The 23,616-nt window shown below is 36.5% G+C and overlaps 1 protein-coding gene across 2 annotated transcripts in view; it reads left to right on the forward strand.

Moving 5' to 3' along the window:
• edar (ectodysplasin A receptor) overlaps window positions 1-12,150 on the forward strand; it is a 49,501-nt gene extending 37,351 nt beyond the window's left edge. Inside the window, exons 7-13 of one of the 2 annotated variants that reach the window (XM_007557129.2) lie at window positions 4,059-4,136; window positions 4,266-4,391; window positions 4,491-4,565; window positions 7,185-7,257; window positions 9,679-10,006; window positions 10,131-10,194; window positions 11,221-12,150. In XM_007557129.2, coding sequence (XP_007557191.1) covers window positions 4,059-4,136; window positions 4,266-4,391; window positions 4,491-4,565; window positions 7,185-7,257; window positions 9,679-10,006; window positions 10,131-10,194; window positions 11,221-11,606 — 1,130 coding nt within the window. In that variant the 3' untranslated portion in view covers window positions 11,607-12,150. The remainder of the gene's footprint in view (window positions 1-4,058; window positions 4,137-4,265; window positions 4,392-4,490; window positions 4,566-7,184; window positions 7,258-9,678; window positions 10,007-10,130; window positions 10,195-11,220) is intronic. The other variant, XM_016673881.1, reaches the window with a different exon arrangement.
• Window positions 12,151-23,616: the final 11,466 nt, after the last annotated feature.

The following is a 23,616-nucleotide window of genomic DNA, read 5'->3' on the forward strand; positions in this document are numbered from 1 at the left end:
CTCTAAAGTAATTCTACATGTGTGTTGGATGGAAAAGAAGTTTGCAGCTGGAGTAAAAATGTTCTTCTTATAATGTGGCTTATAAAAAACATATGATTAAAAAAAGGAAGCATTCCTTCCTTAAACTCAGACCTCAGACAATTTTTTTTTTTTTTTTTAGGGACCTTGGTTTTCTTGTTAAGAGGATTTCATAATAAACATGAGAACCTTTATCATGTTTGGATAAAGTTCTTTCATTTATCTGTGTGATCACTGGGTATATTATATTTTTAGGAATGTGAGGCCACCATATTCATATTGAAAAAAAAAAATTATAATTTAGAGACAGGCTTCTGGATGGGGTTGTGATGTAACTTTTGTATATGAAAGTGACTTATTTGTTTTGAAGATTGTGATTTGTTTTACATTTAATGTCAAGATTTTTTGGTATTCTTGCTCCAAATGATATGTTGCCTTTAAGTGTTTCTTTTTTTTAGCCCTACACTTGAGTGCTACTTAGATTCTTTCAGGTTGCTTTGATTGGCATACCTGTATTGCCTGGCAGACTTAGCATTTTGCAGTTCTTTTTCAGCCCAGGAGAACATGATTAAGAGATTTAACCACAAAGTCCTAACGGAATTTCAGACTCATGTCCTCATTCAAGAAAGTGTAAACACATATCCCGAGTAGATGCCTTCAACCACATGGCGCTGGTGTGTATACATTTGTATGTGTGTGTGCGGTTACACGGAGCCCTGAAAGTATGGGAAGTGGTGAGGCACATGCCAAGAGGCCAACAGTATATCAACTTGGTGAAATGAAAGACTTATTAAAAGGCGTGATTTATAAGCTGCTGGGAGTTTACGGCTCTATTAGGAAAGAGGCAGGAGCTGAGCTGATGAAAACTCCAGAAGGGCAACAATAAGGGAGGACTGGGAGCAATATATTGACAGATGGAGTAGTGAGGTCTGCATTTTATCCACACTGCCCAATAAAAAAGTTTGTGTTCTGCAACGGGAGATGTATCACAATGAAAAATCAACTTTAACTGCTTCCAGTGCCAATGATTTGCTTCTGTGAAGTGTTATTGGTTGTGAAATAATGTCAGGCAGCGGTATTTAGAGAAAAAAAAAAAAGCCAATTAAATGCAGTGCCAAAGCTAACATACCATCGTTAGGGAATTCTGGCATGTGAACTCGGGAACATTGTGGGTTAAATATCTTTCTTATATTAATGTCACTGTCAGATCTATTGCCTGTGTCTGTAAAAACAACATGTTTTCAACTAAACTGGTTTTAGTAAAGACTTAAGCCAGAGCCTATTGATGAAACAGAATCTCAAGAGCAAGCAAATATTTTTATTTTTTTACTTTTCTAGAACCTGTAGCTGAACATACTAATACCTCCATGTCATATAAGCTTGAAAATGCATTTAAAACAAAAGTTGGGACTTTTTCTCTTAGTTACTTTCTTCATCCCCTTTGTTCTTGTTGTGGCAGTCATTCATTTTGTTCTAGCGGTTTATATTTCTGAGTTTACTTGTTGAGCCAACTTTATCATTAATACTTCTCACAACCTTGCAGCATCAGTCAGTGTTTGCTAAACCCATATGCAAAAAGTTGTCCACTTTGCAATCAATGCAAACCCTGGCAAAGTTGTGCGGAAAGATTAGCAGCATGTTGCATAAAGAAATCAGGGTTATTAAAATATCAGAAAAAATATCTGAATCTGGGAGAAATTACATTGTAATAGATGTAATTAGTTAGGATTTTTAGGTGCTTGATATATAAATTCTGAAAAATGAAGGTTGTCCAGTAAGATTCAATATTGGAAGCAACATTACATAATCCTACTTTAGAATGAACAACATTGGAAAACAAATTCTGCTTATTAACACAACCTGAAAATGTATTGGTGACCAGGACAGCAAGGCACCGACAGATTATGTGGTGACTGAATCAATTGGCAGAGAAATTAGTTTATCAGAGTAGTGAATTGTGAAAACTACAGTTTATCCACATAAACTATTGCAACATTCAGGAATGATTTTGAGCACACTATACACAGAAGTACCTAGAGTCTGGATAAAACTACCCCAACAGACGAGGTTAGTATACCTTAATCTTTCTGTTGAAAATTATATGACAAGAGAAAACTTATGCTGAGGTATGTAGTATAATCAGCTTGGAAGAACAAACGATAAAGAAGCAGAGTAAAGTCAGCAAGATACAAGTTCTCCGAAACTTCCTTTATGTAGGATTTAAAAGTGTAGCAAATGAGATAAGTGTTTGTAAATTTCATTTCCAATTCTGACTGCAGTTTATATACACCATTATGAACATATTTTGTTAATGTCATTCCAAACAGGCTTCATAAATGCCAGCTGTTGGCACTGAAACATTGTGTATTGTGTCTCAATGCAGTTGCAAATGTTCGTAAACACAGCTGCAAATTGAAGGCATAACTTGAAGGTGGGTGTGCTCTGACCCATGATTTCTGGCCACCAAGAGGCCTGAGGCCCTCTTCCCACAACCTTCTCTCAGTTCACATTCTTCATGATCCCCGATCTGGCCATGAAGACATTTCTGCCACTAATGCATTTGTCTGATTGTCAGTGAAATTATACACAATCTTCTGAAGTGCATTGCAGAGAAAGGGGGATTAAGGTCAAAGAGGAACTTAGAGAAATAGAGAATTGCCCTAGGATTTGCCTGCAGGGACGTTTATTTTATTTTCACAAGTACACAATTGTTTTCTTAAAAAGAAATGAATCTTTGTTGAAGCTCTGATTATAATGTGAAGGGTTTTGTTAATGGATAGCTTCAATATAGTGTGTTTTCATTGCAGATGTAGTAGCAATGAAAGCATGTGAAATTAGACACTCGCTTTGGCTCTTCCCCTTTCTGCCACACATATAAATGCAGGTATATAATAATAGAAAGCTTGCCTGAGGTAGTCTAACTCTAAAGGATTGGGTATACCTTAGTGCCACAAATGTCTCGAGATAATCCTTATGCCAACAATGTCCCTTTGAAGTTTATATCTTTGCCTGAGGCACATAACATTCACTGTAGTTATATTTTAAAATCTACCTGCATTCAACGGTTGGTAGCATAAGAAGAGTCTGCAGTTCTTTTTTTTTTCCACTACAAAGTTGCTAAACACTGCAACGGGGTTCACATTACTGCAGATGAGGTCACAATCTGTCTAGCTCCTTACTATCAGCGTGACGCATTCAAAAGAACAGTCATGTGGTAATTGGAAGGCGTCCATTCTCCACATGTCAATGTGTCCTGGGACAAGACAACTTAACCCAAATTGCCAAACAATGTCTAACTGAATAGGTTTAGTTTATGAATCTATTAATGTTTTGAGTGGGGGCTATATAATTTAACATATTACCGTCAGTCACGAGGAAGACGCCAAGAGTCTGGGACTCCTCCATTTGAGACAGAAACTGACCCTGTGCTTAGAAAGTGCAGTACAGCTTTTCCCATGTCAGAACAATATCCAGGTTGAGCTACAATCGGCTACAAACTGCTGTACTGCACTCTAGAGGTGATGCCTTGAAGAGGCCAAAGGAACCACATCAACTTCAAATATCAAGTTATAACCTGAGGTTTAAAAAAACAGACACCCTCCTCTTCATGACTATACAAAAAGATCTTGTCCCTGAAAACAGAGTCACAGGTAGGGTGCAGGGCCACCGGAGTCCAATCCACACTGGGTAACCAGTTCAACTTTGTAATGAGAATTGCACTATCAAATCAATCCAGGCACCCCAATTCCACACAGCAGCCCAGCAAAATGCTTAGAAGAAAAAAAAGAAAAGAAAAAAGCCCAGTTTTCAACACCCTGGTGTATACTTTCTGAGAAGCTATGAAGTGTGATCCCTTGATAGTTGGAACCACTTTCCTGCCCCCTTTCTTATAAATTGGGACCACTGTTATCCATTACACAGGTGTAGTCCCAGCCTTCTCGGCAGCCAAATGGCTCCTGAAATATTTCAAATACTTCATAAACGGTCAAATACTAGGGAATGTAACATGAATCTGTTCTGTGTGGACATGTGTTTTACAGGTATGCAAATCAGCAAACCCAAAGAAAAACCACCAATTAACCCTGGGAGCACTACAGTCTTCCCTCACCGAATTAAAGGTAAGCACAAGCTCACTTTGACAAAATCTTTCTCCATTTGTTTGTTTTCCAATCAGTCTATGTTTTCGTTGTTTCATTTCATTTATATGTATTTTGCATTGCTCCCTTCTTCATGACTGCCTTCTTTAGAATCACCTGGACAGGGTCATTTAGCCACAGCGCTTATTATCGCCATGTCAACCATTTTCATCATGGCTATCGCCATCGTTCTCATCATCATGTTTTATATCCTGAAGGCCAAGCCGGGTGGCCATGGTGAGTTAAGCGCAGAAACAGATTTGCACAGTTTAACATCCAAGGCTTTTGTGTTTTATGCCGTTTTGCTCTCCCTCTCCTCTCCCTCTCTGTGTGCAGCATGTTGCTCTGGCCAGGTTGTGAAAGCTGTGGAGGCTCAAACCATCAAACAGGATGACAAGAAAGATGTCCCTGGTGAGACAGGCTACACAAACATCCCCATGAATGAATGGCAGACTGTGTTTTTACTCTTGTTTTTCTTTTGCCTTGATCGGAAGTCTTCAGTTGTAAAAAAAAAAAAAAAAAAAAAAGAAAAAGCTTGTCTACATGAAAACTTCTATTGTGGTTATAAACCTCATCCTGGCTTTTATTATCCTTTGCCATACTTACATGAAAAAAAGAGTAATCCTATTATATACAAGTGTTCATAATTTTAACCTTTTCCACATTTTTGCCCACAATTTTGATCTGCTTTCATGTGTTTTCTAAAAGTACCTTTCATTGATTTGACTGACAGAATCGTCATTTGGATTTGATCTTTCATTGTTTTTAATATGAGCACATGTTAATTTGGCCGTGTTCACTCATGTAGGCGTCTTCACTAATGACATTTTATAAGTTTAACCTTTATTGGTCCATTTAGTGCATATACAAAGCCTATTATTTTTCATATATTAGAAAAAAATCTAAAGGGCAATCCACCCATCAAACACTTTCCAATGTTAGTTAACATAATTTATATAATTAAAAATTATGTTAACTAACATGGGAAACTGTAAAATTTTACAGTTTGTTAAATTTGAGACAAAATCAAATGTCTAAAAGTCTAAATTCAAAAATAATTAAAATTCAATTCAATTTAACTTTAAAAGAATGTAAAAAATAGAATATTTTTTTTAGACTTTAAAAGATCTCAATGCTATGTGCAGCTATAATATATTCACTTCTTTTTGTCATTTTACAAGCAGTGTGTTTTGCCCATATGAACATGTGATCTCTTACTTGTGAGCATCTAAATTATTTTTGTGAGCCTTGATAGGAAAAAGAAAAAAACTCAGTTCATCTTTTAATATTAAATAACTGGTTGACAAGTGAAAAGTCCCCATTTGTGGATAAAACAAGAAAAAAAGACAAGCGACAAATTTGGCGTTGATTTCCGGAAAGACCACCCATGAAATCTTTTCCTTTTAATTTTGACGTCAAGGGATAACAGAAGAGAGTAATGACATAAAAAAGATGATATATTCTGTTCAAACTTACTACCCATTTCATTTATTGAAATCCATGAGATCACATACATCAGAAACAATTTTTGTAGTTTAAAATGCTGCACCTTCAAAATAATGAAAACTGATGTGATTTAAACACATCAGTCAGTTGAATTTAAAATATAGGAACAAGCAGAAACAAGACAAACTGTAATTAATATCATAAATCTGTTTACAAACTAATATCTGTCTTCTTTCCATGAAACAAAAGATTTTACTGAGCTGATGTACTCATGAATAATTTAGTATCTGAAAACATATTAACAAAGGCCTCTGTGTTAAGCAGCTCCATTTTCTAGCACCTTCGAGATTGGCAGTGCTGCTGTTGCTAAACTAGTAAACGAAGAATCTAAACTGAGAGTCTTGCTTCAGTACAAAGACATACTTAACTAAGTTTGGATTTTACACTGTTACTGAGTTAATGCTGTTATATCAGCCTCATTGGTAACTGCCGGACAGTAAGCCTGATGAACAAGCACAAATTTAATGACTGATCAAATCATTCAGGTAGAATTAAGCAGCAAAATAAAGCATTATTGAACACTACATCCACTAACTAAACTGCTTGACCCATGTAGTTTAAAATGCTGCATGAACTTTAGTCATTTTAATGGCTAAAGTTAAATAGCCTCCAAAATTCTTTTTCATTGTGTTTTTATTGGTGTTTTCTCTCACAATGTTTGCAAATGCCTGTGTGTGGGAATTGCACTTTTCCTTATGCATGCGTGTGTGCGTGTGTGCTGCATCCTGACAGACATGATGAGTGTATCGTGATGGAATGTGAAGTTTCCAAAGCTAAAGCCATATGTTGCTTTAGGCGCCATTTCTCCTCACAATGATGCTCTGTTCAATTTCACTTGCAGACTGACTGACTAACCACTTACATGTGGTGTGAAGGAAAACACACACACAGACACGCATGCTAATTAATGTAGCTGCAAACTTAACGCAACTCAAAAATGGAAGGGAAAAAGTAATGCGATGTTGTGGGTCGTTTCTTAGCTTTGTTTTTGATGGCTAGATGTTTGTATTATTTGCAAGCATTGCTCCAAATAGCTATCTGTGTGTGTGTGTGTGTGTGTGTGTGTGTGTGTGTGTGTGTGTGTGTGTGTGTGAATGCACTTTGGCGTGTGTAAGTGGGAGCATAGCCCATTGCTGGGAGCTCTACCGGAGCTAGCTGTCATTCACGTAGACACTGACATAATCAGGCTTTGAGATGAAAGACACAGACGCTTTAACTCAAACTACACACACACACACTAACACACGCATACCCTTTACTCCTTCTCATATCCATTCATTGGGCTGTCTGCCCCCATCAGTAGCCATTATGTCAGTGCAATTTATCATAATACTCACCTTAATCGTTTTATGCATTGATCCTGCTGATGTTTAGTGTAAAAATGGTTTAGCCTGAGGAATGAATTCTGTTTCATCTTTTAACTCATCCTAATAATTAGTTGAAGTTTAATGATGGGTGTGTTTCATTCAAAATAGTGCTACTTTTTGTTCACTAAAGTTCTTTTGTTTCTTTTTCTGCTCATAGATAATGTGGTGATTTTCTCTGAGAAAGATGAATATGACAAATTGAAAGCAGCTCCTCAGAAGACGGTGAAAAGGTGAGGAAAACATCCGACGTGCTACCATGCAGAGATTATGCCTCAGTGGTCATGTGAAATAAAAAAAACCTGAAATCTACCAAATTAATCAAGCTTTTAACATCTTATTGGGTCAAACACACAATCAGGTACCTACTGACGGAGGATATGTTCAAATTATTATTATACCGTTGAAACCACATACTTTGATACTGTGTATAAAAAGACATATAGGTAACTTTTTTGCTGTGATATACAAAAGAACTATAAACCTTTTTTTTTTCTTTTCCATAGCATGTCAACCAACAATCATGCTACAAATTCTATAGATGTATAAAGTTTTTCTATTCTGATTTTTAAAGTTCTTACATTTTTAAATACAGGTTATAGCAAATTAAACCTAAGTGCGTTTTCTGATCCTGCACATTCTAACTTAATGAGTATATCTGGATACAAAGACTCAGCACAACATAATTTATTCCAATCTGCCCATAATTAAACTGCCACAAAACCAGCCTTTGCAGTAGTTGTGTTCTTGCCCTCTGGGCATCTCTTCTTGTGTCTGCAAGTACGTACAGTATGTGTAAAATAATATGACCTGAGTTTTTTTTTTCTTTTTTTTTTTTTTAATTAAGTAATAAAGCAGACAGGCCCAATTATGTGGCTTTAGTGCAGGCTGTGAGGTAAGGCAGCACATTTGAGCCCTGAAGCATAAGAAATGCTGAGAAAAAGCGTTAGTTGTCACGGTGCACAGTGGTATTTATTCCAATCTTTACATAAAACCACCGTCAGGGGAAAGCAGGTCTTCCCAGACAACAAAAGGGTGAAGGTTTTCTCTCCTTCCTCTCTGCATACCCCTCAAACCTCACGAGAGGACAATCATGCTTTATCGGCACTGGCGAGTGCACAGAGAGAAGTGTTGAAACGTGAAGACTTTTTATGTCTGTATACCAATCTGTTTAATTACTCAAATGCTTTTTGTATGTATGCTTTCATTTGTTGTTTTTTAATAGTAATGGAAGAACAGCAAATTAAAGAGATGATGCACACAGATACTCTACATCCATGCACATGGAACACACACACACACACACACACACACACACATTAGCATCAACAGCAGTCAACAACACATTGAAGCTGGATGCCAGAGGATGTGCTAACTCACTGCATTAGTTGCCAGAAAGGGTGTTAGATATCTGGGAAACAATGGCATCTTGTGTGTAGGTGTGTGTTTGGGAAGAAAGAGCATAGGACATGAAAACAATAGCATTCAGTGTGTATCTCTGTCAACAAGGTGCTTTTGCAAGAAAATCCAGAGGAGATGGGAAGAGAGAGGATCGTTGATAAAATTATAATATATGGGATTGTGTTGTAAAAGGCAGCGTTGTTTCAGGAACTGCTTAAAAACATCAGAAGATGTGGAAACAAGATAGCAACTTCCTGTGATTTACAGACATGTCGTAAAGGTTAGAGATGCACCGATACCCAGGCTGTTTTCTGACTGTTCAATTTTATAAATCTCATGCTTGCTAGTGTTGATTCCAGTTAATTTTAACAACTTTAAATACTATAAACAGCTACAAAGAATAAGGCACCAGGCTTCAATCAGTACAAAAACACTGATGTGCTTTTCTTGTGACATTATTTTCAATAAGAGTTATAGACTGATTTATTATAAACTTGATTTCATAGTTAAAGTTAAAGTCAGTGATAACTATTTTATTTACGTTAACTGTGGTCTTTAGCTCAATGATATTTAGTTCAATTTAAATTTCTAAACTTGGATTTTTTTTAAAGCAAAAACAATGATTTTGCCTTTTTAACACTGATTTTGGTGCCAGTTCTGACTAAATGTTTACTTTTGTACACCTTTTCTCTAAAAATATAAAAGTTCACAAAATCAATACTCAAAATTTTATTTTTAATAAAGATTCATTCAAAATAAATAGCAGCTGGAATAAAAAGCAATTTCAGAGAGAAAAAACTGATTTATTGTCAACAGATGGTAAATCATTTATTCATTTATTATGACTAAGAGACCCCACTAGGCATCCCTTCTGTCATGATCAGTCATTATTTGTATTAGCATAGATGATATCGTACCTTGTGTAAGAGTGCAGTCATTGTTAAACAGCTTTGTGGTTGGACAGACTTTCATTACTATTTCAAACAAAGATAAAATGATAACAAATTATTTTAATCTGTCTTTATCATCTTATAGTAGCAATATGAGCTCAATTAGACTAATCGGTACAGTTAGCATTAATAACTGTAAACAGCCGTTTCAAAGGGTTGATGGAAATGGCAAAATTCATAAAAACTTCCTCAACATCCTTCACTTTTTGTTGGCGACTTGTCAAATGTTTGCTTATATATATATATAAACTGAAATATTAATAAATATAAGTATATCAAGTGTTATTTTGTTTGTGTATGCAGTGAAAATGATGCATCATCTGAGAATGAGCAGTTGTTGAGCCGCAGCATCGACAGCGACGAGGAGCCGCCGTCTGACAAGCAGGGATCTGTCGAGAGCGCGTCTCCCAACCCCAACTTGTGCCTCGTGGACCTGGGCAACAAGCCCGACCTCTCTCTGCTCTCTTTGGGACTCCTGGACCGCGGCCGCACATCCAATGGTGCCCCTATAGTTGCAGCCAGCCACACCATTAACATCCAGAGTCCCAACCACATCAACAGTGTCAACCACATTGCCTCCAGCAACCACATCAGCAGCATGAACGGGATCAACAACAATAAAACCCCAGGGGTAGGAAGACAAAGCTTTTTAAGGACTGTACTGAAGTCAGAATATGATTATGAACAGATTTATAACTTAGGATCCGTTTATAATCTCATAAAGATGTTTTTTTTTTTTCTTCAATACCACACAGATGCTACAGAGTCGAAGGAAAAAGATACTAGAACTGTATGCGAGAACCTGCAATGTTACTGAGGGTAAGTCAATCAGAAGAGAAACTTTCTGCCAAGCCTTGTAATTGATGTTTTCATTGTTTTACAAGAATGAACAATGCATCATCTGAGAATGATGACCACTTTGGTGTTTTTTCCTCATATTTTGTCAGGTAGCAATTACAAAATTTTATGTTTTTTATTGAGATTTTATGTGATGGACTAAAACAAAGTTTTGCATAATGAAACTCTCAAGTGTGACGTGCCTTTGAATTCATACTCCCTGAATTATATTCTGTAGTACTGCCTTTGGTTAAAAACAAAGCTGTCTTTTAAAGAGGCAGTGTTATGTAAAAATTGACATTTTTTTGGGGGGGAAATCCTTTAATCTCCTTTTTGGAGCTGCAGTTTCCACGCCTCACAGAGGAGCCTTCCCCTGCGAATCCCCCATTAAGCTCCTTCAGCAGTTAAATACCTGGTGGATCTACGCATCTGCTGAGCTCATTATACAAGCTGCTTGTCAGTGAAATTAAATGCTTCATAAAGGGACAGAGACCCATTTTTTCAAGTTGTTAAATTACAAAAACAAATTTCTTTTAAGTCATTTTCGTATATTTAGCATTTTATGATAACTGAAGTTGACATAGTAACTTGATTGTGTTATAAAATACCACTTTGTACCTGAAAAATACATAATGCTGCCCCTTCAAAGTCTTTTGGTGGGGCAGTGTGTGGGGTAACGTGGTTGGCCCATACGCAGAAGGAATTAGCTGACCTTACATGAGGTCATTGCTGCTTGTCTTCTATTCTTACTCTGCCTGACCTTTAGCCTTTGTGAGTAAAGGCTAAAAGTGCATGGTACCCGTTTAAAAATTTTATACATCTCCGATATATATATATATATATATGCATTAAGGTTTGGATCTTGACTTAGCAATTCTTATGCAATATCCAATGTACTAAAATACATTAAATTGGTTTAATGTGACAAACCACTTTTTTATTTTACGTTTGTTACTGTTTAACATGATAATCTGACATTTTATCTTTAAATCCGTGTCCTCTCCTCAGGCCTAAGCCCTACAGAGCTTCCCTTCGACTGCCTGGAGAAGGCCAGCCGCATGCTGAGTTCCTCCTACAGCAGCGAGGCGGCTGTGGTGAAGACATGGAGGCACCTGGCAGAGAGTTTCGGCCTGAAGCGTGATGAGATCGGCGGCATGAGCGACGGCCTACAGCTCTTTGAAAGAGTGAGCACGGCCGGCTACAGCATCCCCGACCTCCTCACACGGCTGGTGCAGATCGAGAGGCTGGACGCTGTAGAGTCACTGTGCGTGGATGTGCTGGGAACCAGCGAGGTGGTGGCAGTGGCTGGACGACAGAGTATCAACAGCTTCCACAGCCAGTTGGTGTGCCCGTCCCAGTGCACCTCTCCCTCCCAGCGCTGTGCCAGTGTCTGAATATTCAGGAGGTCTTTAAGTACACATTTATGCAGGGACAGCGTTTGCCCTGACAAGTAGGACATTACATACATGTGTACAAAATTACCCCATCACATGAAGAATGCCAGTGGGCGTCTTGTCCACATTTCTTTATATTTTAAGAAGCTAAACTCCAAATACCAAAAAAAAAAAAAAAAAAAAAAAAAAAAAAAAAAAGATTGCTTTTCTATGTTTTTGCTGCAAAGTGTGAGAGGGAAAAAAAGATATGTTTGTTTGTTGTTGTTTTTTCAAGTTGTTAAATCTCCAATTTCACTTTGGTTCTGCTCTGCAAGAATGTAATCATCTAATTTGCTTTCTGATTGTTAATCATCATGTTGTGTTCCACAAAATAACTGCATTGCATGATACTCAAATACCCAGAAATCCTTTGCGCTGGACGCAACTTGACATTTCCATTTTTAAAAGGACAGGTGCATCTCTCTAAATTAGTACATCAACAAAAAGGTAATTTATTTCAGTAAGTAAATTCAAAGAAGTGAATACAGTGTAAACTTGTACACTGCATAAATTAATTACACTCAAAGAAATGTGTTCAAAGCATTAAATTCAGGAGGTTTTAATAAGAAATGATCAGTCTTCTGAAAGTGTATCCATGGTATATGTAGTCAGTATTAGGTCAGGGCTCCTTTTGCTTGAATTTCTGATTCAATGCAGCAGAACATAGAGGTGCTAATACTCTTGAAGAACAGTCTGTTTCTTTTGCAATGACTGATCATCAAATTTCAACTTTGTCATAGGATTTCAAGGACTTTAAACCATAATCATCAAAATTAACACAAACTTGAAATATATTTCTAATAAATCTATACGGTACATGGGTTTTACTTTGCTAAAATTAAAAGCACTTGAAATTGCCTTGTTGCTGAAAATGTGCTATATAAACAAAGTTACCTTACCTAAAATGCATCAACATTTTGATGATTTACAAGTTTGTTAAGATGCACCTACTGTTTTTTTATTTTATTTTATTTACCCCTGGTTCTCCACTAGCCACTGATGTGTTTTTCTGACGGTCTTTCATTCATTAGAGGACGTCGCAACAATAATATTGATATTTGGAACTGGCCATAGTCTTTGCTAAAAGCTTTTGAATTTGTGCACAGACCTTGTGCTTCATCTGGCAATTCATGTAGCTAGATGTAGCTTTTGTCCATGTAAAGAAAGCGACCCAGTTTGACCGCAGCCTTAGTTCCAATTCATAACTGCTCCATTGATCATGCTGCCATTACACAAAGAGAGTAGCAAACATGGCTTTCCTTCTTCCTATCACTGGGACCAGATGGAAATGCTAAAACATCACTCAGCTCAACTTTTGCTTGATAAATTTGCTTTGGGCATCTGTTGACGCCAAGGTGTCTGTTGCTGAATTTTACATGCAACAAAAACCAAAAAAAAAAAAAAAAAAAAAAAAAAAAAAAAAAAAAAAAAAAAAAAAAAAGCAGAAACCACCAACAGTGCAATTAGATATTTTCAGCTTTAAGACCTTGCAAGGACTTTGGGATGATGTTTACGTTAAAACAATTGTGGATTTATCCACTGATTAACATACAATACGTCTGGTAAGCGTGGAGGCGCTGATGACACGCAGATGTAGCGGATGGAAAAGTTCAACCGACCTCCTCATAAAAAAGGAAAGAAAACCTCAAAACACACGGACACATTTTTAGGTGGAGAGTTTAACGTTTAAGTGTCCTGGATGAACACAGCATGCCTGGGACCACATGTCTACAATCCTAACACACTCTCCGACTACACCTACTTCCTCCACAGTGACCCTGGCTGTGACCCTCTCCCCCCATTCCCCCTAACTGCCTGTTAGTCTACTTATAGCCCAATCTTGCGGTCTAGCATTGCCGCCATCCCTAATTATTTGGCGTGTGGCTCACCATGCCCCTAATAAGCTGATGTGTTGTGGTTTACAGAGCGGGTGCAAAGTGCCTATGACTTCCAGCACCTAATTAAGCATTTAGGGCCACTTAACTGTTTAACACCCAAGAGAGCAGCTATAAAATTCCTGCAAAGCAATGCCAGGACAGCTGAGTGGCCTCACTGGCCCCAGGGTTGCTGCGTTCAGAGGTAGAGGTAGCGTTACATTTGTCCATGCCTGTCTCCTCTCATTCAGCTTTAGTGTCTGGCCCAGTCATGCTCAGACAGGATTTTAGCTCCCCTCGCCCCTATGGGACCAATAGACTAAACAAGAACAATATGCAATTGTGTGAATTCTGAGAAGCAGCTGAAGCTAGTTAGGTGTTATATGAACGTTCCAGAAACTGCACTTCTGATAAGCATCAGACCAGACGTTAGTGCTCGTTCTAAAACTTACCAGCCCACCATTAAGGAAGCTGCCGATCATGAAAACTAATTTATTCAGTAGTTTTGTGTCAAAAACCAAGCAAACGGTTCCAAAGTCCAGGCAGTGCCAAATGTTGCTTTGATCTCAGTTTGTTGAAATGGAAGTGATCTTAATCTGATCCCTGTTGTTGCCTGCATAATGCCCATTTTACTGCTATGCACAGAGGTTTTCTTTTTCTGCATCTCTATCTTCCATTACAATCTGGGGCTGGACTCCTGTACGTATTACTGCACATGGACATCGACGATATAGGTTTTTGTCTCTGATCTAAAGCTCCAGTTGAAATATTCTGCTCCATCAGGACAGCATTTTGGTTTTATCTCTTAATGTTTTGCACATATTTGTGAAAAACATTGCCTGCTAGAGCTTATTCTCATAAATTGTGCCTGACATATTTTATGCTGATATATTATACAGAAGCCATTCCTGAATATCTTACCTCAGTAGCACTTAAAGCATAGTACAATGTGTAGAAACACACAAAATTGTCACAGAACCAAATTGTAACTGTGTATATATAAGTTATTATTGTATATAAAGTATACCTTATTAAAGATGTATGGTGGAATGTGTATTGTTTCAATTTGATTCATTTTTATTTATACTGCGCCATCAGTTGCTGCTCCCAGGGAGGATCCACGGCTAAACACAGAAGCAATGAATCAGGGGTGTTTTCTGTGTGAAATAAAAATGAAGAATACGGAGTTAGACAGCAAGCTCCATCTAAGATTGTTTTTTTGGAAGTGTTTTCGGTTTGTCGAGGAAAAAGAGCAAAGCACAATGGTATTAAATCAGAAATATTTTCTATCTGAAAGAAAAAACAGAGAACAGAATAGTCTGAGTAAAACAAAAATATGACGCAGGGTTAATGGCAGGAAAAGCTCCAACGACGACTCTTCCAAGAACAAGACTAAACACAGAAAGAATAAGCCTAGTGTAAATTGTTATGTAAAAGAAAAACCACCTGGTTACTGGAAGCAATAGTTCAATTAATGGATTTAAGTAAATATCCTCACATAAAACAGCGCATTGAGCAAGATGTAATTTCTATGTCACTGAAAATCAACAATATCTTTCTATGAGAAAGAGAAACAGAGAACACTGTTCACTTCAACAGGGAACACTTCAATGTCTTTGTCCAGGAAAGAGGCACAGCTAAACACAGAATCACTAGTTCATGATTACTTTCACTTAAAGAAAAACATAAAACAATGCAAAAAGAACTGTGATTAAATAAAGTTCATTATGAAACTACTATTGCTACCTGTGTTAAAAAAGGATCAATTTGTATCCTGTAGTTTTTGACTGCACTTGATTTGAGGTGGTTAGTGAACACAAATGTTTATACTCTAAGTACTCTTTTTCTTGACTTGGTTTGCTTGGTTTCTTGCTAAATTCACTTGCATGTCAGCAATTAACATCACACAAATCTAATAAGCAAGTGATTGGATACAACCAAATCATAAATATGTTCATGATGTAATTAAACGGCAGCACATGCACAGTATAAGAAGGACAAGCCTTTATAGTATCTCCAGATGGTAAATTCAGGCTTTCATCACTGACATTTGACCACCATTACTGCTGGCACAGATAGTACTAATGGCTAGCTAATCTCTACTCTATCAAACATTTAATTAAAGGGTATTAAATGTGACATTTTAATCATTATAGTTTGCTAGATTGAAGATGACTTCATAGGAAAAATGGTACACAGCAAGATCAGAAGACTACAATTTATTTTACCCATTATATTTTCCCGTCAAACACACTTTGATCTCTTTTGCTAACTTGCTACTACATGACATGAAACCAAACCACTTTTTTTATTTCACTGTCTTACTTGTACAAAGTTTCCATTACAGATAAAAAATGAAAAGTAGTTTTATGATCTAGTGTTTCGATGTAAAGGGAAAAAAAAGATAATTCCGCAGATTTTGTTCTGATTCTGGAAGAATCTTTCTGATTTTGTGAGGTATTCCTCTACACTCACTAATCTTTTTACTAATGGTTCCTCCAGTGGCAGATGTCACCTTTGACAGACCCTAGTCATTCAGCTTTCACACTCCGCAGGGTGTGTGCTATAATCGTGCCAGAATTTCCAAAGCATTATCTAAACAATGAAGAGTGTGAGCAGTGGCTGGGGATAATAAAGTTACTTCAGAAAGCTCTTTGTGCTAAAGAAAACATTTGCCAATGCTGGGAGGCATCAAATCAGCATTGATGATCATCAAATTTCAAACACTAAAGATTGCCCACAAGAAATTCTTCTCCCTTGAACTGTTTTGTCAGTCCTGGCAAGCACGCTCGCAAAGCACACACGTCTTCAGGGTCCGCTTTTTGCTTCATGAGAATCTGGCAAGGTGCTCTTTTATACAATTAGGATAAAGTTACGTTTTATTTGGGGCAAGGAGCGTCTCAACCTGGAAAAGAAAAAAAGCAACTCCCAGGCTGCAACACATATCCACACAGCCTTTCCTGTCAGTCAGCCCAGAAAAGGCTGATTTTATGTGCTGCCTGGAAACTTTAATCAGATTTTTGTCTATGTGGTGAGACAACAATTAAGTCAAATCAAGTTTATTGAACAGTTTCAGCAACAAGGCAGTTGTGCTTGACATCATAAAACACCAATTATGAAATAAGTAATAAACATTATATTTTGTCAAGTACCACCATCACAAACATCAATGATCAATGTTGGTCTTACTTCTGATCAAAGGCAACTCTAAACAGGTGGGTTTTTAGTCTAGATTTAAAAGAACTCAGAGTTTCAGCTGTTCTGCAGGTTTCTGGAAGATTGCTTTTTGTGGTGCATAGAAGCTGAGTTCTGCTTCTCTATGTTTGGTTCTGTGGACCTGAGAAGAGTGGAAGATTCAAGGTTCATATGTTTCATATAGGTTCATAAAGGTTATTTATATATGTTGGTGCTAAGCTGTTCAGTGATTGATAAACTAGCAAAATTATTTTAAAGTCTGTTCTGTGAGCCAGGGTAAAGACTTTAGTGTTGGGTTGATGTGCTCTATCCTTCTGGTTTTAATGAGAATGCGTTTTGGAACAACTGCAGCTGTCTGACTCTTTTGGCAGACCTTCAAAGATGCTATTGTAGTAATCACTGCAACCAAAGACAAACGCTTGGATGAGTTTCTCTAGATCTTGCTTGAACAGTAGTCCTTTAATACTGGAAATGTTCTTCGGGTGGTAAACTCTACGAGTCTCTGAAGGTTCAGGTCTGAGTTGATCACAACACCCAGATTTCGGACCTGATTGCTACTTTCTGGCTGTTGTTTCTTTCAGTTATGTGAGATTGCTAGGTACTTTCATAGTTATTAGGTCAAGGAACGTATTTGATAATAGCTTTCCCCAAATCATATTATTTTTTTGCATTTACTTTATGTGCTTGTCTGACTAAAGACCAATGCACTTGTCAGTTGTATACTGAGGAATAACACTACTCTGTGTTGGGCTGTTACATAAAAACAAAAGACATTAAGGTATTTTTTCATGACAAAATGTGTAAGTTTATTGGTTATGAAGACCTTAAAGGGTCCTTTGTTTGATGCTACTGATTGAACTTTTTAATTTTTTTGACGAACCACAAATAAAATCAATTTGTTCCAACTAGTTCCAACTCAGTCACAGACTGACATTGTTGGAAAAGAGAAAAATATAATTCCTATATAACCCGAATTTTGAGGATCAAGTAGGGTAGATTATGAAGAAAGTACCCTGGTTAAAATCAAAACTGACACTTTGATTTAACAATTTAAAACAAGAAGAAAAAAAACGGGAAAATGGAGTGAAAACATACTTGTAGACAGAAACTGTTGAATTCCCTGGCCTCTCAACCCTATAAAACCACTTACAGCTGGTTCCACTCAGCTCCATCACAGAATTGTTCATATACAACCAGGTATTTTAGCAGACCCTCTCCATGCTTATTGCATTACTCAAAAGGCATATTTATCCCTATTGCGGCTGGTGAAAATAATACACATTTGGTGGTCTGCCATATGGGATTGCTGATTGACTTGACTTTATGGTTTCACTAAACTGGAAGCGTTAATGTTTCCAGTCGTCAGACCCCTCCCAACTACCTAATAACATTTTAATAGGGTACCAGTTAGACCAAAACGAGGGGACTCTTTAGAGTAATTTTCAGAATATCTGGTCGACTCAGGAAACCCAAGCAAGAAGTCAACATCAGCATATTCCACTGTGCTGCGATGCTGTCCAGAATACTCTGGCAGATTTAGCCCAATTAAAAACCACAGACCAGACACGTTCATGCAGGCTTCAGTCTGGACACAACTTAACCAATGAAAGTAAATAAATCAACTGATTTCATTTCCTGCAGCAGACACATCGGTAACAACACCTCATTTAGATGACACAATACAAACAAGTCTGTTTCAAAGGCCCACTCTGTAAAATGAAACTAGAAGGTGGTGGAGACTTGATGGTCACTTAAGTGCATTTGCTTTGTGATGGATATCTCCCCATTCAGAGTAGAACAGAGCCTTGTAGAAGAGTTTGTCGCTTTTTATTATTTAGATTTTGCTAAAGAAAAAACAACACAGCAAAAAGACACATGCTATATCTGAGGTTCTGCTCATTTTAAGAGCTGCGAAGACTAGAGAGTGGGAGGACAAGCAAATCTAGAGCTAATTTGGCCTCTTTAAAGTTTAAAAAGCAAACTGGTGTTATTTTAGGTTAGAGCAACAAATTATTAGAAAAAGTATGAAACCTAAATAAATCATAATTGGTGTTTTTATTATCTTTTAGCATAAAATTTAGAATGCACTTTTCTAACTCTAGACTTTCAAAAGACTGTATAAAGCAAAATCAACATTATCACATTTGGATAGCAATATGGCATAATCTAAATATCTCTGTCAATAATTAATGGAGTCACCAGTCAGGCTGCAGTGGTGACCATTGCTGTGGTTTGTAAGCATAAAGTCTCTAAAGTAAGAAAACTATGGAAAAAAGACTACAACCTAATAGTTTAATTTTTAAGTATTTCCTGTCACAAAAAAACATCTGTCATATACAAAACATCTGTTGACATCCACAACAATGTATCTTTTTTTTTTTTTTTATGTTTTGCCCCGTGGGACCTTTTACCTTTGAGCCATGAAGAACCAATACTGAAGTATGACATAAACATAATTTTTAGAATTATTCTTTTACATAGTTGTGCATCTCTTGCACAACAGAAGAGAAAACAAGCAGAGTGATTTGGGGTAGAAGTAAATATCAACTAAACAAAGTGTGTGCAGCAGCTTATTTTTGTTTAGTTTGATGATCTAAAACATATAACAAGTTTCCATTTTTATCCAAAGCAACTTTTATTTTCATATGCAAAGAGTTTGCAAAAATATGGCTTCACTTTGTAAGTGAAATATTTAAAGCAGGTTTTTTTATTTACTTTGGCTGAACTTTCGCGGCAGATCTTTAACTACATACATCAAAGCCTCCAGACCAAGATAAAAAAAAAAAAAAAGTTCTAGATTTATTACACATAACTTACTCTGAAAAAGTTAATCTGATTTTAAAAACATCCCGGAATAGTGAACATCTGATGAAGAAATAAGAAACCATACTCTTCTGTAACATACATTTTTGGGTTAGACTCCAAAAACAAGCAAGTTATTGCAATAAAATGTGCCTAATTAGTCAATTGTGTTCTCTACTTTGTATTCAGAACCTTAACATGGCACAATAAGATCTATAAGTTTTCAGCATCGATCATAAGTGGTCATTTAATGGTATAGGCACATAAATATTCATGCCAGAACTCAAAAGAAATAAACTTATCATGGATCCTATGCTCTGCCATCAAAGATCCCAGCTCATGCAATTTTTTGGTGTATATATTTTGGCATTGGGCTTGATGCGTTCTGTGTAAAATGTTCACTTCATACAGTAAAAGATTACATTTTCCACCATCTCTACATAAAAAAGTTTTAAAATAAATAAAATTTTTGAAAAATCACTTTGCTGATAATTATATATATATATTTTTTTATCTTCGATGGCACAACTATTGTAATGCTTGCCATTTAAACATTTTCAAATAGATCATATAAATAAATATATATTTATAAATAAATATCACTTTACATCATCGGCAGCAATGTGTCAGCTCACCACAGCTCAAGTCTGGGAGATGGCTATGGAAGAAGGTTGATTTCTATGTTGCATGTGATTCATTTTCCTGGTTTCTGGCCGAGGCTAGCATAATTTTATTTTAAAATTTCTTAGTATTTTGAAGACCGCATGAGGTAATGCACACTAACAAGGCTACCACAGCCTTTGGAGAATAAGCAGACCAGTGCATCACAAGTCCTCCAATTTTACTCATCAGAGGACTTGAGGTGCTTTTCCCCACATACAGTCCTTAACAAAGCTTATTGTTGCAGAAAATCCCAGTCTTAATCTTACCTGACCAAACTGCAAGACTCCAGTTAAACGTTCCAGCAGAGCTTAGAAAAATAGGGATTTACCTTTTTAATGGTAGGTCAGAAAACATCTTCTTTTCTTCTGACATCACTCACAAGCAGCCTATTAGCATTCAGATAGCATCTGGTAGTTGTGTTGTTTTGCTTTGTTGCTTTGTTATTTTTGTATTTATTATTTCTTAACCTTACCATTTCCCTCAGGGCAAAACGGTGTGATGGCAAGATAAATTTGATCCAACTAAATGGCTAGAGGGTAATACAAATGGGCATAATGGGGTTTATTCATTCCTCAAGGAAACAAAAAAATCATGAGCTACTAATTTAAAGCTCTTTAAAAACTACAATAACCTTTAAAAAGTACAATTTTAAATGCTTCAAATTAGCTTTTTTTTACTATTACAAATAACATCACAGATTAAAATTTTCTGAATTAAAGATTGTGAATGTAGATGATACTGAAACTATGAAGTTTAATCAGAAATTGAAATTAAAAAGTTGTTTACTGTTGACATGACAACCCAGCAAAAGCAATGTTTGTTATAGCACAGAGCATTCTTTAATTACAATATCAAACTCTCCGTGGTTTCATATGCCATTGATTTTACAAAAATAATCTATGTGGATGTAATGAGTTCGCATAATTAAAAGAAAAAGCTTAAAAAGGTTTAACAATTAAAATATCTGTTAAAAACCAGGCTGTTTTATTGAACTTTAAACCAAAAAGTTCTTATAAACTGCTATCGTTCTAAGACTTCTCTGACCAGATTCTTATGTGTTCAGTTTGCCAATTTACCAATTTACTTGTTGCTGTAACCTTAAAAAAACCCCTGAATGCATCCTTTTCAAATGTATGCCATCCGAGAACAAACTGAGTGGTTTTCTACAAGTACATTTTAAATATCAACTGTATTTACTCCAGCCCCTCTAATCTCGTTCGTCAACCAGCAGCGTGTCTCAGATTGAGATGATTACTGCCACAAACCAAGCTTTGGAAGAAATAAATAAGAAGCCTTTTCTTTATAAAAAGCATATGTTTTTCAACACTTGACATGCCATCCAGCCTTAAGATCTTTAGATTTTTGCCATGAAAAGGTTTCACTATCACAACTGCTTGTGGAACAAATCTAACATTTTAAGCATTTTAATCAGTGAAATCAGTGTTTAAACAACAAATGGTTTTGCTCAGGAAAAGACATACAACCAGTCACACATGTAGGTTTGTAAACATTTTTAAGTAGGATATTCAATATTCAGTTTTAGACTGTGTCCATAAAATTATGAATAGTTCAAATTCAAACCATGTAATCTTTTAATGAAGTAGCATACTTAAATATTGGAAATGTTGGCAATATTGGAAAGAAAGAGTGTATTAATTCACTAGAGGAAAAAATTGGTATCTATGAACCAACCAGCTGTTTGAGAGCCTTTTATTCTACAAACATTAAATGGATTGAACTTTTTCCAATCATCATGACCACTCAAAGCACTTTACACTAGAGTCACATTCACCCTCACAAACACAAAACACTGATTGCAGTTAAGTGCCTTGCCCAGGAGCACATGGACATGTGGCAAGAGGAAGCTGGAATCGAACCTACAACCTTGTGATCAGAAGACGACTCCACAGAGCCACAGTCACCCTATTACGTTTGCAGAATCTAACTGGAGCTGTGTGCTTTGGTCAGGAAAAACTAAGACTACATTCTTCAGTCATGGTTCAACCATTTGTAGAAATTGTTATTTTTAGACAGATGTTTCAGACAAACTGAGCAAAAGGAGTGCCACAGATGGTCAGATCAGTGTTGCAATAATTGGACTTGGATGTTTTTCCACAATTCTAACTTTGACCTTCCTATCTCCAGATCCTAAGCCCAAAAACATGCATTCGTAGGAACAAAAATAGAGGGACAACATTCCACACAGATGGTAAATGCATTTCTCAAATCAGTCGCAGCAAAAGTGGAGGTTATGAACCCTATAAAGTTAGTTACTCAGAAACAAACATTTGTTTCTGCTAAAGTCACATTCCTGCTCTTTTCAGAAATAAATTACTCCTGCTCCAAACCAGGCCCGTCAGGAATAAAATACACTCAGAAGAACAGAGGGTGACTTTTTGGTCTGATAAAGCAGCTTGGTTAGCACCACATCACAACAGATGACTGGAAAGGGGAAAACATATTGAAAAAGAACAAAATGATAAAGGATCAAAAATAGTTTAGTCACTCATTTTCCTTATAGAGTAGCAACATTCTCTTTATTTTAAATCCATGGAAATTGACAATCATTAATATAAATTAAAATAAATTTACAATTTAAAATGCTGAAGGTTGGCCCATTAACAAAGATTATAAAAATAATGTGGGGTATATATTTTTCTTGAACAAAACAAATAGCCTTATGCCATTCCTGAGTATATTGAGTCCACTCCTCCACCAACACAGAGCATTCGTCCATCAGCGATGGATTCACTGCACTGTTGCAATCAAGTGAAATAAGTCTAGATTATATTTTTGTCATTTTCTTAATTTAGTCACATTATTTTGCATGTCTATGTCTTTGATAAAATCAAATTTTTAGATTCATGCTTGGATATATATATATATATATATATATATATATATATATATATATATAAAAAGAGTAAACCAAGCATATAGAAGGAATTGTCTGTAGATCTCAAAGATGTAAATTAAAACGAATCAAATTTGGGTAAGAATACAAATCTAATTTGACAACATTACCAATCCCAACAAACAGCACTGTCTTCAATATTTGGAAACGGTAATCTCAAAAGATTTTTGCTACCAGAGCCGACTGAGTAATCAGGAAACAATGGGCCTTGGTCAGAGAGGCCCATTCTACATCATAATTTCAGTGTTTGTTGAGACTGAAGAATGACTCAGATCAACCAATGCTAAGGGAGTCCACAAACCCACCATGTTCGTCTGGAGTCCCCAAATGAACATCACAGCTTGTATTTAACATGATAAAGATAGTCAGAGGAGGGGAAAATAAACTCTGTTGAACCCAAGATTTAAGATGATACTGTGGGGATGTTTTTTTCTGCAACAGTAACTGATTGAGCAATCAGCTTAGATGGCAGGATGACAGGCTGCCAAATGTAGAGCAACTGTTCAAGAAGATCCGCTACAGA

Source organism: Poecilia formosa, unplaced genomic scaffold (genome assembly GCF_000485575.1).
Source record: "Poecilia formosa unplaced genomic scaffold, Poecilia_formosa-5.1.2 Scaffold84, whole genome shotgun sequence".
NCBI classification, from domain to species: Eukaryota; Metazoa; Chordata; class Actinopteri; order Cyprinodontiformes; family Poeciliidae; genus Poecilia; species Poecilia formosa.